Genomic DNA, 15,830 nt, shown 5'->3' with positions numbered 1-15,830 from the left:
GCATTTTTTAAACTTTGAACACCAATTACAGCCAAACGGCTCAAACCACAGTAATATATCGATAATTGCTAGATTCCCCAAACATTCTATGTATTATAGTTTTCGAGAAAATTATTGAAATGTGAAAACAGTTAATTCTTTCAATTTTTAATGTGAAAAAAAACCCAAAATTGAAGATAATCAATGCAGATAATTCATATAAGTATCTTTTGTTTTAACTCACAAAATAAAGCTATAATTATAGTTGATAGCACTGCTATAATTTCTGCTAATAGACGTAAAAGTCAAGTGAATGCAATCCTTTAAAACGGTTTAAAATTTACGCGTATTTAAATCGGTTCTGAAATAAATTAAACTCTATCTCTCCTTACTCTTAAAGCGAACATCGCAATAGAATAGTTTCGAGTCATCCCCATTCGTGTTCTCAATTTATCAACGAGTTTACATTATCTGCACTCTCGCAATGAAACTCAATTTTCATCTTATCTACTTAAAATTGTTTCTCTCTTTTTGTGTTCCTTTCCTCATTGAGCGCACTTTTTCCACAGCCAACTATAATATTTATCTTTCCACGCTCACTCTTCTCTCGACTCACCCACTTACAGCGAACGGTTTTCATCTGATCCGAACCAAAGAATTGGTCTGTAGAAGACTAAGTATTATTAAGTTAAAGTACCAACATTCCTATTGAAATATCCCTAGAATTTCAAACTAAACCTATGAATCGATGAATATTCGCGTTTCATAGCGAACGGAAATGATTTCGCAAAATTAAAGTTCGTTCGACCGTTTCAACCCGTTTTCTGTTTCAAAACGTAATTAATTTCGCAATGATCGTTAAACGGATTGATTGTCAAAACTGACGTAAATTTTAATTATCTGTCACGACTCATACCAACAAAAAAAAAACTGTTTCGCTGTTTAAAACGCATATTTGGATACAGTTTTCACTTGTTTATACAAACATATCTCCATAGCAACAGTAAATCTTAATAAACGTTCGAGCATTGCGAATCCATTACGGAATGGAGAAACAACATTTTTCATTCGTTTGTTTCGATGGGGAAAAGGTTTCTCGATTTTCGATCCATATTAATATTCGAATGCGAGCTTTATTTTTGTTTTCCTCTCCACGCTCTGACGATGACGTATGCGAGCACCGCGTCGTTTCTATTATTTATACGTCGCCCTTCGCAACCGAAGAGGAAAAAAAATGAGAAAAACGTTGACATCTGTCAATTGGAAAGACGCAACGATTTATCCTTTTCACCGCATTTTCTGCATACACCTTTTTTTTTTCTTCTTCGTTCACTTTTCCGTATTTCCGTGTGTTCTTGACGTTCAATTCGAATAGATAAAAGGGGACGCAAACGACGACGGAAGGCGAAGCAGAAGAAAGAAGTATTAGTTGAAGGATGAACGGATTCGTGAGTGGAAGAAAGAGAAAAAACTGAGAGAGGGTTTTCACGCTCCGTTTCGCAGATATTTATAAAGACATCGGGCGTGTTGCGTAATCGTTCGTAGCGATTGGTACGACTGAGAGGAGCAACAGAAAAAAAGAAAAACACGAACGATTTTCGTTAAACGACAACGACAGTTCGTATTTCGAATAATCGAATTTCCCGCTTCAACGCACACAATCAACGCAGCACAAATTGCATAACTTTAATCGCATTCAATTTGTCAAACTTTAATTATAAATGTTCAAAATAGATGGCGCTTCATCATTCAACGCACAAATTGCATAACGCCAATCAGATTCAATTGTTCAAATATTATTATTATTAAATTTTGCACAATAGATGGCGTTTGTTTTCTATTAGACTCTGTGGATTTAGTTTAATAACAAATAACAATAATAATAGTTGATGGAAACGTATAATTTTTTAACGAAAGCGACTGAGAGGAGCAACAGAAAAAAAGAAAAACACGAACGATTTTCGTTAAACGTCGACAATTTATATTTCGAATAATCGAATTTCCCGCTTCAACGCACACAATCAACGCAGCACAAATTGCATAACTTTAATCGCATTCAATTTGTCAAATTTTAATTATAAATTTTCAAAATAGATGGCGTTTTGTCACAGTTCGCCTCGCGCAATCAACGCACAAATTGCATAACTCCAATCAGATTCAATTATTCTAATATTATTATTATTACATTTTGCACAATAGATGGCGTTTTTTTTTTTTCTATTAGACTCTTTGCGGATTTAGTTTGATAACAAATAACAATAATAATAGTTGATGGAAACGTATAGTTTTTTAACGAAAGCGACTGGAGGAGCAACAAAAAAGAAAAACACGAAAGATTTTCGTTAAACGACAACGACAATTCGTATTTCGAATAATCGAATTTCCCGCTTCAACGCACATAATCAACGCAGCACAAATTGCATAACTCTAATCGCATTCAATTTGTCAAACTTTAATTATAAATGTTCAAAATAGATGGCGTTTCGTCACAGTTCGCCTCGCGCAATCAACGCACAAATTGCATAACTCCAATCAGATTCAATTGTTCAAATATTATTATTACATTTTGCACAATAGATGGCGTCTTTTTTTATTAGACCCTTTGCGGATTTAGTTTAATAACAAATAACAATATTAATAGTTGATGGAAACGTATAATTTTTTAATGTCGACAATTTATATTTCAAATATTCGAATTTCCCGCTTCAACGCATACAATCAACGCAGCACAATTTTTTTTTTTTTTTTCTCTCCGGCCCTATTTCTACCCCTTTCGGGTTTAACAGCCACCACAAATTTTTTTTGATTTTCGGAATTGAACCAACGACATTTCGTATCAGATGTTCGTGATACAGGCGACCATAGCCACACGGCTACGGCCGCCCTCAGCACAAATTGCATAACTCTAATCGCATTCAATTTGTCAAATTTTAATTATAAATTTTCAAAATAGATGGCGTTTCGTCACAGTTCGCCTCGCGCAATCAACGCAAAAATTGCATAACTTCAATCAGATTCAATTGTTCAAATATTATTATTATTAAATTTTGCACAATAGATGGCGTTTTTTTTCTATTAGACTCTTTGCGGATTTAGTTTGATAACAAATAACAATAATAATAGTTGATGGAAACGTATATTTTTTTAACGAAACCGACTGGAGGAGCAACAAAAAAGAAAAACACGAACGATTTTCGTTAAACGTCGACAATTCATATTTCGAATAATCGAATTTCCCGCTTCAACGCACACAATCAACGCAGCACAAATTGCATAACTCTAATCGCATTCAAATTGTCAAACTTTAATTATAAATTTTTAAAATAGATGGCGTTTCATCACAGTTCGCCTCGCGCAATCAACGCACAAATTACATAACGCCAATCAGATTAAATTATTCAAATATTATTATTATTACATTTTGCACAATAGATGGCGTTTTTTCTATTAGACTCTTTGCGGATTTAGTTTAATAACAAATAACAATAATAATAGTTGATGGAAACGTATAATTTTTTAACGAAAGCGACTGGAGGAGCAACAAAAAAGAAAAACACGAACGATTTTCGTTAAACGTCGACAATTCATATTTCGAATAATCGAATTTCCCGCTTCAACGCACACAATCAACGCAGCACAAATTTCATAACTTTAATCGCATTCAATTTGTCAAATTTTAATTATAAATGTTCAAAATAGATGGCGTTTCATCACAGTTCGCCTCGCGCAATCAACGCACAAATTGCATAACTCCAATCAGATTCAATTGTTCAAATATTATTGTTATTACATTTTGCACTATAGATGGCGTCTTTTCTATTAGACTCTTTGCGGATTTAGTTTGATAACAAGTTGATGAAAACGTACAATTTTTTTAACGAAAGGTTAAATAACACCGTTTGCGCTCGATTCTCTCAAAAGTGCTTCCTTTCTGCCGCGCGCGCACACACAAAAAAAACGTCCCTCCGCAACTTCCGGATTAAGCGGGCTGTGAATATGCAATTGACCCAAAAAAAACCCTCGCAATATTTCCGCCATCACAAGTGAATTTCTTCTTTCTCTATTTTCTTCTTCATCTTCTTTTTATTAGACCACACGTGCTTCTCCCTAATCTCCAGCTTTTATCGTTCCCTCTTTATATTTTCCACCTTTTTCTGCGCAAAAATTGCTGAGCTTTAACAGCTTTAATTCCGCATTTATTAAAAAAAAAAATATGAAGACTTTTTTTTATATAAAAATTTAAGAAATAATTAAGTATTTTAATATATGCTTAAATATTATGTTTTTAATTTCGCAAATTACATAAAACTAACGTCACGTGGTGCGATTATAAAATGTTTTCTTTACTAATGGTAACATTTTGCTTTTGGACGTTGGCATCATGGATTGGTGTTCGCGTGCGTGCGTCCACTTCGACGTAATTTATCGCTCCGAATCTCGGAATTGCGGACATTCCGACTTCGAAACTATTCCTGTTTTTTTTTTGTTTTACGAAACGTCGGTTCGCGTGTTAATTGAAAATCGCCAAAAAGATTTACGGTTTCGCGTTTGAAGTTTGTTTTCTATTTGTTTTTTGTGTTGCATAAATTTAATAATAATTTATATTACGTTGATGCCATCAAAGTTGCATAAATATGTATATAAAAAAAATATAACTTACCTGTATCATTCACAATCGATTTACCTATGTATAATTAACTAAAATTGATTAGAAATTGAAACGATTAATTTAAAACAGATTCTTTATTCATCAATTTCCTCTCACTCTCTCTCCTCTTACACATTACTTTCTTTATGTAAATTCGGCTTTACAGAATGATTATGTTTTATATGTATACATATATAAGTTATTTTTATTTATTTGGTTTTCTTCAATCATTGTTTTTTTTTTATTAACTTCTTCGATAATTAACTACAACCTCTTCATCGTCGTACACGTATCATCTGTTAAACTGTCAAACAAAATAAAGAAAGATAAAACAGCAATCAACAATTCAACTTCTCTTCTTACAATATATTTGTCTTTAGGATTTTTGGGGGGGTTGAAAAACGCGTTGGGTTTCTTTTTTTATGTACATAGCTGTGAAGAGGGTGGAGATTTCGTTTTATAAGTCGCGGGTATCTCGATGTTGTTTTTTTTAATATCGCGCGAGGAGTTTATTTACAACTTTTGGAAGGATTTGAAAAGTTTAATATTATGTATGTATATATATATATATTTATATTATATATAAAAAAAACGTAAACGATATCACAATAAACGGTTTTGGCGTATGATCGATGCGCAAAAGGAAACGTGAAAACGATAACAATTGAAAAAAATTGGGAGGAGTTGAAGATATTCAGCGCCTACGCGTCTCGTACCACTAAAATTCACTAGAAACGTCATTTCGGGTGGAAAATGTGGTTAGTTCACGCTACATGCGGTGAATTCATTTTTTATGGGGGTATTTCGTGGGATGCGGTTGGTATGTTTTATAGGGGATGCGTGTCCAATTAGAACTCGAATTTGCCAAGGGTTCATCAAGTGTTCTTCTTGGCCGCCTCCGATTTACTCCGTTTCGGTGGAGGCGCGTGTATAGGGGATTGGTACTTGGAGTTGGGACTGTTGGCAGCAATGTCGTCGCGGAATGCCAGGAATCCGAGCTGGGCGTGAGAGGCTTCGTTGAGGGCGCGCGACCTGATGCAGGCCCTGTACTGATCCGCGGATAACTTCTGTCCTCCGGGACCGCCGGAGCAGACCTGAAAGGACAAAGACAAAACAATTTCGGGATGCACGAGAGACACGTGAACACAATTTGATGATGATTAAAGGTGTTTGCGTATTACCTTCGGATGCCAAATGTGAAATATGCCGGGATCCGTAGCCCTGACGACCTTCATGTGACTGCGCACGTACTTCCGGTACAGCATGACGTCTTCGCCGCCCCAACCGACGATGTCCTCGTCGAAGCCGCGCACCTTCAGGAAGTCCGACCTACATCAAATTTCACATCGAATTAATCCACCGAAACCGAAACGTCTCACCATTACATTCGCCCGCATCTTCAACTTCAATTTGCATATTCCAATTGGAAATCCACCGTTCGCAATATACGAGAATAGACGCAAAGAGACGAACGTGAATTACATCATATTTAAATTCAAAGAACTAATTGGGTTGCATAAATATTATTATAATGTAAAACTTTGACAATGTTACAACCATTTCTTTATATTTCCTAGCACTCAACAAGAAAAATCCTAAGTCTTCTCAACCCTGACATTACGAATGCTTTCCAAGCAGAGGAAGAGGGAGAAAGACAGAGGGTTTAAGGGACAACGACGAGGACTTTATGGAAACGACGTAGCGCAACCAGCCGAGCAGCACTAAACGGGACAATTGGCTCTGTAATTGCCGCACAGTTACTCCAACACACAGAACAGAAAACTTTTCTATATCTTTTCAGCGCATTTCCAACAAACCTCTAATACTTTTTCACTCGTAAAATGCAAACGAAATTTCCGCATCAGAGTTTCCTATCAATCCGCTTTATCTCCATTTCGCTATGAAAATTACAACGAAAACTGTATCAAACTTATTTACCGCAATTCTGTCACGCTTTAAACTTTCCATCTTTCTTCTCCTATATTTTTTTTTGTTGTACTTCTTGTTTTTGTTTCTATCTTTTTTGCTGCTGCTGCTGTAGTTTAAATACGAAAGTTGTAATAAAGAGGTAACGCGTAATCCCTGGTATAAGTTACGCGCACACCGACGAAGCCGACTTTATTTTCCAAAAGGCTTAGTAGCAGCAGCAGCATTACTTCAGTAACTAATTAGCATCCACGACTGCTTTTTACGAGGCGAAAACAAAGTGCGCTCGGAATTAATCACCAGAAATTTATCCACCACCAACGTGCAAAAAAAACACAAAAAATTAAAGAAAACAAAACAACTGAACTAAACAACTGCGAACTGTTACCAAACTTGGTGGTGCGATAATGGCTCAACCAGACAAAAAAAAATGTATTTTGCATAATTGTCTCCGAAATTAATTATAGCAAGTTTGCCTTGAAATCGTAATAATAATAATCATTATTAACATCAATACAGTTGAATTACGTAAAGTTTTTATGTTAATTACATTTTATTGTACAACTTTGACAGCGTATTGCAAGGAAATGGAAAATGTTACAAATCTCAATGTAGGCTCATTGGAAATGCCATTATTTTGTCTTTAATGTACTTATTTGATGTTGTAATTAGCAAAATGTGAAAATATGCAAAATTTGCATATTGTACAACTTTGACAGCGTATTGCAAGGAAATGGAAAATGTTACAAATCTAATGTAGGCTCATTGGAAATGCCATTATTTTGTCTTTAATGTACTTATTTGATGTTGTAATTAGCAAAATGTGAAAATATGCAAAATTTGCATATTGTACAACTTTGACAGCGTATTGCAAGGAAATGGAAAATGTTACAAATCTTAATGTAGACTTATTGGAAATGCCATTATTTTGTCTTATAATGTACTTATTTGATGTTATAATTAGCAAAATGTGAAAAAATGCAAAACTTGATTATTGTAATGTATAGATTAGATTTACCTGTATTGGCAGGTCATTCCGTATCCAAAGTCCCTCCAGAATCCTGTATCCCTGGAGATGACCAGCTGATCGTTCTCTGGGGGCACTTCTCTTCCTTGCAGAGTGTAGACGACGTGAGGATTGTAGAGGCTGAACACGACCGGATAGTAGACCTTCTTTCCGGCCTGCGTGTTCCACCTGCACCTGTCCAGGAAGCGCGCACTGAACACCACGTCCACGTCGCACATGAACAGCAGCACGTCTTTACCGCCACCGCCACCGCTATCACCTAAACCACCCCACACTCTCTCCGCCCCGACGCGTAACCCTTTACCCCTGGAGAACGTCTCGTTCATGGCGAGGAGCCGCAGGTTGTTCGCGCTTCCACCGCTGTTCTTTGTCATCAGTACTCTGGACATGATACTTCTTGCCTCCGACAGACCCTCCTCCCCGAAGTAGACGACAGTCAGATGGACACGTCTATCGTTCTTCAGGCCTATTTTGACGAACTTGTCCATGAATCCCTGAAACGTCGCCGTCCTCCCGCTCAGTGGCAGGATGACGTGGATCAGTTCCTTCTCCTTCGGCCCCGCCAGTCCCGTCGAGCTGACCGTTTGTAGCGGTGCGAATGGTCGCATCACCACCACCTTGAAGAAGCCGTTGACGTAATGGTGATGGTTCGACGAAGAGGAGGTGGCGGTCGACTTGCTGCGGAAGTATAGTTCGTATTGGGTTCCCGTCGTCGGCTCGGTGCGGTATATACCCTCCAGGAAATCGTCCAGAGCGTAACGGGCCGTCGTCGTCGACGAACTCCTCTGATTCGTTTGGTTCCTGTTCAGCGCGTCGACGGCCTTCATCAGCGCCTCCAGCAGGTCCTTCCGCTTGAAACCTATCGGCTTCTCCACCACCCGTTTGCCCAGCCCCAGGTCTATGGGGTAGACTCGGGTGTACGTGAAGTGGTTGAACGGGATCAGCTCGTACTCGTTGTTCAGCGAGATGCCGCGCAGCACCTCCGCCGTCGACACCTGCTTCCTGATGTAGTGGGCGCATTCCCCGTTCGTCGGTGTCGCCACCACCGCTGCCGGCGACACTGAAGCATTCAAGTTCACAGTAAACGATGCACCTTCCTGCTGCTGTTGCTGCTGTCCACTACCTAATTACAACAACAACAACAAAAAACACAATAAGAAAAATTAAAAACACACTCTTACTACACAAAAATGACCCACTAATTAATAAACAACCGTAACCAAGCAACTGACGTACAAGTAACGAGTTATAAGGGATACCAACCATTTACTAATGAAACATCCCTATTGCATTTATATGTGACAAACTTAACACGTTAAGGACGGCGCTTTTCGGGTTGTCTGCCCCCAGAAATTTTTTCGTGGACGCCTATGGACTGAGTGAAAAGTCAAATATCTTACGTCAATTATAACCTTTAACACATTGACGACGGCATGACCCACCGGTGGGTCATTAATTATAAATAATAGTTTTGTTGCTATGTACGCAACATGAATATGATATATTCGACTTGAATAGAAATTGCAATGCTCAATTATTATTATTGCTTATTATAAAACCTATAGCAATTTTTCCGTGTTTCAATAAAATTCGAACCCTGTTGGGTATATTTATTGAATATAACAAAAATAAAATAGGATCATTCAATAATAGAAATGTTTATTTATTTTTATGAATATCTTCAAAACATTTGATACACAGTGTCGGTTGATCATAACACTGTGCGCAATATGTAACAACTTTATGAAAATTTCAATATTTTTCCCACAATTGTTATAAATTGCTTCAATATCATTAAAAAATGTATAAGAAAAATTTAAACGTTTAAAGGTTATAATTGACGTAAGATATTTGATGTTTCTCTCAGTCCATAGGCGTCCACGAACATTTTTTTTGGGGGCAGGCAACCCGAAAAGCGCCGTCCTTAACGTGTTAAACGTTTAAATTTTTCTTATACATTTTTTAATGATATTGAAGCAATTTATAACAATTGTAGGAAAAATATTGAAATTTTCATTCAATTCTATTTGAATGAAAATTTCAAATATGCTTCGCAAGTTAATTTTTTTAGTAATTTAATTTGTAAAGTATGCCTAAATTATGTCATAATATCACGTATTATTATAAATTGCTTCTAGAATTATTAAAATATGTATAAGAAATGTATTGGCCTTTGAAGTTTGTAATTGACATAAGATATTTGAGGTTATTCTCAGTCAAAATCAGTGGCGTACATAGCAACAAAATTATTTATAATATAATATAATTATTTATAATTAATGACCCACCGGTGGGTCATGCCGTCGTCAATGTGTTAAAGCTTTGTTAAAAGTCAAAAGAAGTTGAAAAAAAAACTATAATCTATTTTGTACTATAAAATTCATAAAAATGAAAACAAATTCGTATTCACTTTGATGAGTCAAAAGAAGGGATGCAGGGTTGCATATACACACACAAACACATAAATAATCAGATTGCGTGGACGTGTGTGACGTGTCAGTAATTCGGTTTATAATCAGCAGATGTCGGGCTAATTAAAGGGCGCACCCTTCATTAGGGATGCACGACCACGGCCCAAGACTCATCCTGCGACCTTATTTTTACACTTTCTCTCTCTATCTCTCTCTCTCTTATTCTCCTCTTTACATTTTCATTTTTTCCAGCAATTTCCGTCGTCTGTTTCCCTTCCCTTAACCCGGTTTTCATTACCTATCTCTCTCACTCACTCACTCACTCTACTTCCGCCCTCGGAAAAATTATGTGCAGAGAAAAACAGCTGAATTTAATGTAAGTCGGGTCAAGTGTTTTCCACGCCACGTCCCCAGTTGTTGTTTTTCCCCCTTTTTTCTTCTTTTTTTACAATGTTAAACCAAAAGGGCGAAATCTAATTTCCCGTTTATTCAAAAACAAAAACAAAAAAACTTCACTTGCACTTTTCCAGCATGCAAATTAAGTATTTTTTTCCTGTCTCATTCGAAACCAAGCAAAATATTTATGTACAAAAAAAAAAGGAATGAAAGTGACAGCTGTAAAACTGTTTCTAGATAAGTTTTATCCATCTACATTCAATAAACTGAACTATTTCAATAAACTCTCTTTCAACAATAAAACGAAAATTCTGCATATTTCGCAAAGGACAAAGATCGAAACGTATAAATAAATAAAAGTTCGCTGCACTCATGGAAACAAAACTGGCGCATAGCGAAGTTACATTCATAACTCAAACTATGTACTATATATGTTTGTGTGTGTGTAGGAGACGATTGCGACAAAACGCGCATTCCGGCGACGACAAAGATTCGAAATTTATTCGCAAGTTCAAACGGAAATTTACGACCTAATAATTTACAAAAGAATTGGAACAAGAATCGCGGCATTTATGGAAATCGCAGGTGGTGCCCTCTTCGATCTATCCACGAACCTAAAAAAGAGCAAAAAAAAAATCTGATGAACCGAAATCAGTCCATCTGTTACGACAATACGAATGAATCAAGAAAACGGATGGTTATTTGATACGTAGCGAAATAAATCTCTTCCTGCGTCCTCGAGGTGTAATAATGAAAATGGGGAGGTTAGGAGGACACTAATAGTTATGCAATACGGGTTGCGGCCTACAAGATTTATGTGCATCATTGGGTTGCCGTTGCTACACCCTCAGTATTGTTCTTCTGTTTTTTTCAAGCAACGCCTCCTAGGGAAAAACCTTTAGGAAACAATCAATTAGGGCCGGACATTCAGTCCTAAACTAAATATATATCCAAGGATAGAAAAAGAGAGAGAAAAACACTAAAGGTGTAAATTAAGAGAAAGAAAGAGAGAGAATCAGCTAATTCTTAATTAATGCCCGTTTTTTCACCGGCGCAAATAAATATCCTTTTCGAGCTCTTAATTTTCGCTTCGGCTAAATTAATTTGGGCTGCGAGCTTTAATCACCCTCCCTCACATCCTGACCATAACGGATATAAATTATTATTTGCCCTTCGCTCACTTGATGTATCGTCGCGCTACCCGCAACCAATGAGAAAATACACTTATTTTCCTCTCATTAATTAAACGCCTTAAATTAAAGACTTCGGAAACACGCCGAGATTTCCAACAGCTGCGATCTTAATGGATGTATTTTCATTCCACCTTTTATTTTTCTATTAATTACAAATCCTAAATCAAATATATACAGAGAGAGATAAAGTGAATGAAAAAGAGACATATATGATAATATAATTTAGTTAGTTCGTTATCAATGTAATTAATTTAACTATACATTTCACAACTCTTTTTTTTTTCAACAATTTAAATTCTCCCGCCTTTCCACCCCAATATAAACAACGGAACGACGATGATAACATCCAAATACACAACAACACACACGCCTAATTAAACCGGATACGCGCGAACGGAAATTATTATAATCCAAATTAATTGCGTTTGATAAAATTAACTGTTAAAATACGTTTTCGCAGCGCGAACGCACATTATGCAAATATTATACCATATCTGTTTGCATTGTTGCATATATATATACACACATACACACATGTACGTAGCGTTGCAGTTGTTTGCCCCACAGTCCTATTAATCCTTTGTTTTCGATTTAATATTTGACGCATCTTGTTGCCATTGGAAACATTGCTTTTAACCATTAATTTAAATACTGCAGCAAAAACTTTAAAACTCAAAAACCATGAACGTCTGTATTGTAAATGAAAAATTAAGTTAATTATCTCTTAGAAATTTTCTTCTAACTCTAGAAACAACGGAAATATTCCAAAGAATCACCCTGTATAATAATATAATTGCTACTCCACATATATATATATACATGTACGTAGCGTTGCAGTTGTTTGCCCCACAGTCCAATTAATCCTTTGTTTTCGATTTAATATTTAACGCATTGCCATTGGAAACATTGCTTTTAACCATTAATTTAAATACTGCAGCAAAAACTCATAAACCATCTGTCTGTATTGTAAATTAAAAATTAAGTTAATTATCTCTTAGAAATTTTCTTCTATTTCTAAAAACAACGTAAATATTCCAAAGAATCACCCTGTATAATAATATAATTGCTACTCCACACTGTTGGTAAAAAGTATAAAGAAAAATATGGAAAATGCGAGTGAAACAATATGACTATAATTATCCGATTGATCGATAGAGGGCGTTCAGTTTTATTTTTATAAGGTAGATAAACGATGTTACGGCAATAGAACAAAATTTATGTGTGTGTGTGGGGGGTTGCAATGAAATTAATGTAGCAGGGGTACCGCGCCAGTGAAAGATACATTTAAAATTCAATATTCAAATTAAAGCTAAAACTATACGTAATATAAATATTTAAACCATATATTAATATTGTTAACAGTTTTCGCGATAATCGCTTTTAACCATTAATTTAAATACTGCAGCAAAAACTCAAAAACCATATGTCTGTATTGTAAATTACAAATTAAGTTAATTATCTCTTAGATATTTTCTTCTAACTCTAGAAACAACGGAAATGTTCCAAAGAATCACCCTGTATAATAATATAATTGCTACTCCACACTGTTCGTAAAATGTATAAAGAAAAATATGGAAAATGCGAGTGAAACAATATGACTATAATTATCCGATTGATCGATAGAGGGCGTTCAGTTTTATTTTTATAAGGTAGATAAACGATGTTACGGCAATAGAACAAAATTTATGTGTGGGGTTGCAATGAAATTAATGTAGTGACAGGGGTACCGCGCCAGTGAATGCACTCAGCTTGAACGACGCCCTCTGTTGGTGTTATACGAAAGCGTTCCGAAGTGGTTGCGAGTGTGGAAGGCAATAATGGCTAATGGCCACCCTCTCTGTACTACACAAACTCCCCTCCCCCTTACCTCGCCATTAAGGAACACCGGATAAATGTAGTATATATATAGAGAGAGAGAAAGAGAAAGAGAGAGAAAAGCCGCGTCGGCAATGAAGAAGCCAACAAAAAGAAAAGAAAAGAAGTTAACCGTGCGCAGAGTGTAACTTTTGTTTCTTTTTTTTTTTTCGTGTGGCTGTGAGTGTGGTTGTGTTCTTTTGTTTTTGCTCTTACTCGTTAGCTGCAGCAGTTGGTGTTTCAGCGCCCGTATTTCAGCAGTCAGCCTCTCCACTTCCTGCCTGTTCTCCTCCTCCCTCTGCTGCAGCAGCTGCTGATAGCCCAGCTGATTCGAAGAATCCTGCTGCACGCCGATCTGCTGCGTCGCCGTCGATCCTGCACAAACACACAATAATACACAATTTGACAATTGACAAGCAAAAGTACCAACTGAAATGATTGCAACGATATGTACAATGGCGACATCTGCAAACAATGTGTCAACTACACTAATTAATTGGATTAGTAACCTATGCAACCAACATTCATCACTTAACTATTATGTTGAACGTAAGCGAGATGTTATTACGATTGTCTAAATAGTTAGACAACTTAAATTGGACACTTCATATTGCGCTTATAATAACATACTGCAATTACAAAGCGTCGATAATGGATAATTATAAGTATGAATTGTTGCTGACATGCATGTTCCGTGTAATTGGGGTGACCTACTCGGTCGTTACAATGTTACCCGCTTTGTAGGTGATCTACATAGCAAGACGTGTTATTATTATACTATTAGCATAATCAGCTCTAATTATAGAATTAATTTAACAATCAATATAAATATTTATCGTTAATTAATTTACAGTCAGATTGACATAATTGAATAATGTATATTTATGCAACACAATTCACATTAAATTAAAAAACGAATTGGTAACAAATGAAAAACAACAACAGCCAACTCTCTCAGATAAGCGATGTTCGAGTGGTTCAAGTGCGGATCCGAATTGGATACAATTACATCACTGTTTGTACAATAAATTTAGATAAAATTGATTTGGTCAATGGCCTTTTGTACTCATTTTTTTTATATCAATTACATAAGAAAAAAATAATATAAATATTTAAAATCAAAAGTTACATAACTTTCGTTGAATTTAATCCACAAATTTAATTAAAATTAATAGAAACTGCATCTAAAATTTAAAGCGGATTAAATTGAGTGCGGACGCATAGTTGAAACTAAGTTCGAGCTGAAATTCGTAACTCTAATTTAAATTAAATTAAATTAAATAATGAAGTGCTAAACGAATTGGAAAAATAAAAGTCTCTTCACCTTTTAATTAAAAACTCACTAAATACGTGTACTAATTAAATGATTGATTAAGTAGATTAAAGATAAAATTGTAGCCTTTCTAATGAGCGTATTGAGAAATTTGTTTATTTGTTAGAAGTTGCTTTGAAATTCGATATTAAAAAAAAAAACGTATCTTTACTTTTTCAATAATTACTCTATAACCACTAGTACTAATTAGATGATTTAATAAGCAAAATGAAGATAAAACTATGAGTTTGTTAATCATTTTATTAGAAGATTTGTGTTATTATCTGTTTTTGAGTTATAAGGCTTCAAAGTTTTTAAAATAATTCGAAAAAATTAAATGTGATGATCGAAGAAAGCTGTTTTATTGAATCCCCTTTTATTGAAAATTATTGTCTTGTGCTCTTATTTTTCCGTCGAGACTTGATTAAAACGAAATGATTTTCTCGAGAGATGATTTTTTTCCAGCCTTTTCAAACTGATAACGAAAGCAAACAACGATTTCCACCGATATAAATAGATCCCGTGGGATAAGTGTGAGTGCAGAAGATCACAATGTCTCCGAAAGTGTGCTTAATCTTGTGCGTTGCGCTCGGCGTATTCGCTGTAAGTTTTCTACAAAATTTACTTGAATTCTCCATTTTTTTCTTGTTGATATTTCTTTGTAGAGTTCTTCGTGGGGCGATGATTTAAACGAATTCGAGACTAAGAATCTTATCGAGGATTTCAAGAAAATCATCGAACATTTAAAGGAAACGATCAGAGAAACTATAAGCAGTGCGAGCGAAAGATTGAAGAGAATCCTCGCCGATGTCCTCGAGTTTGCGAAAAGAGAATTGGCGAAAGCCGTTGAAGATGTTAAGGAACACATTGGGATGATCCTCGTCGATCTGAAGCAGCTGGAGGAAAAAGCGCAGCTCTTGGGATTGGATATTAAAGAGTGTTTAGAAGAAACTAAATTGAATTTCGATCGATTAACCGAAAACACTATCGAGGATCTCCATAAATGCGTGGATAAACGCGTGGAAGAAGCGAAAAGTATATTCAAAGAAGCTATAAGTCTTTTCGCAAAAAGCTTCGAAAGCGT

At 35.8% G+C, this 15,830-nt stretch overlaps 1 protein-coding gene across 1 annotated transcript; it reads right to left on the bottom strand.

Moving 5' to 3' along the window:
- Positions 1-5,159: 5,159 nt before the first annotated feature.
- LOC108559669 (chondroitin sulfate N-acetylgalactosaminyltransferase 1) lies at positions 5,160-13,962 on the bottom strand. Its single transcript, XM_017917020.1, has 5 exons — positions 13,944-13,962; positions 13,651-13,899; positions 7,572-8,703; positions 5,809-5,956; positions 5,160-5,721 (listed from the first exon to the last, which is right to left on the bottom strand). Exons 1-5 carry the CDS (start codon positions 13,960-13,962, stop codon positions 5,503-5,505), a joined length of 1,767 nt encoding a protein of 588 aa, XP_017772509.1. The 3' UTR covers positions 5,160-5,502.
- Positions 13,963-15,830: the final 1,868 nt, after the last annotated feature.

The sequence above is a fragment of the Nicrophorus vespilloides genome, unplaced genomic scaffold (assembly GCF_001412225.1).
Source record: "Nicrophorus vespilloides isolate i.1.1-1 unplaced genomic scaffold, Nicve_v1.0, whole genome shotgun sequence".
Taxonomy (NCBI): Eukaryota; Metazoa; Arthropoda; class Insecta; order Coleoptera; family Silphidae; genus Nicrophorus; species Nicrophorus vespilloides.
This window is presented reverse-complemented; position numbering and strand designations above follow the sequence as displayed.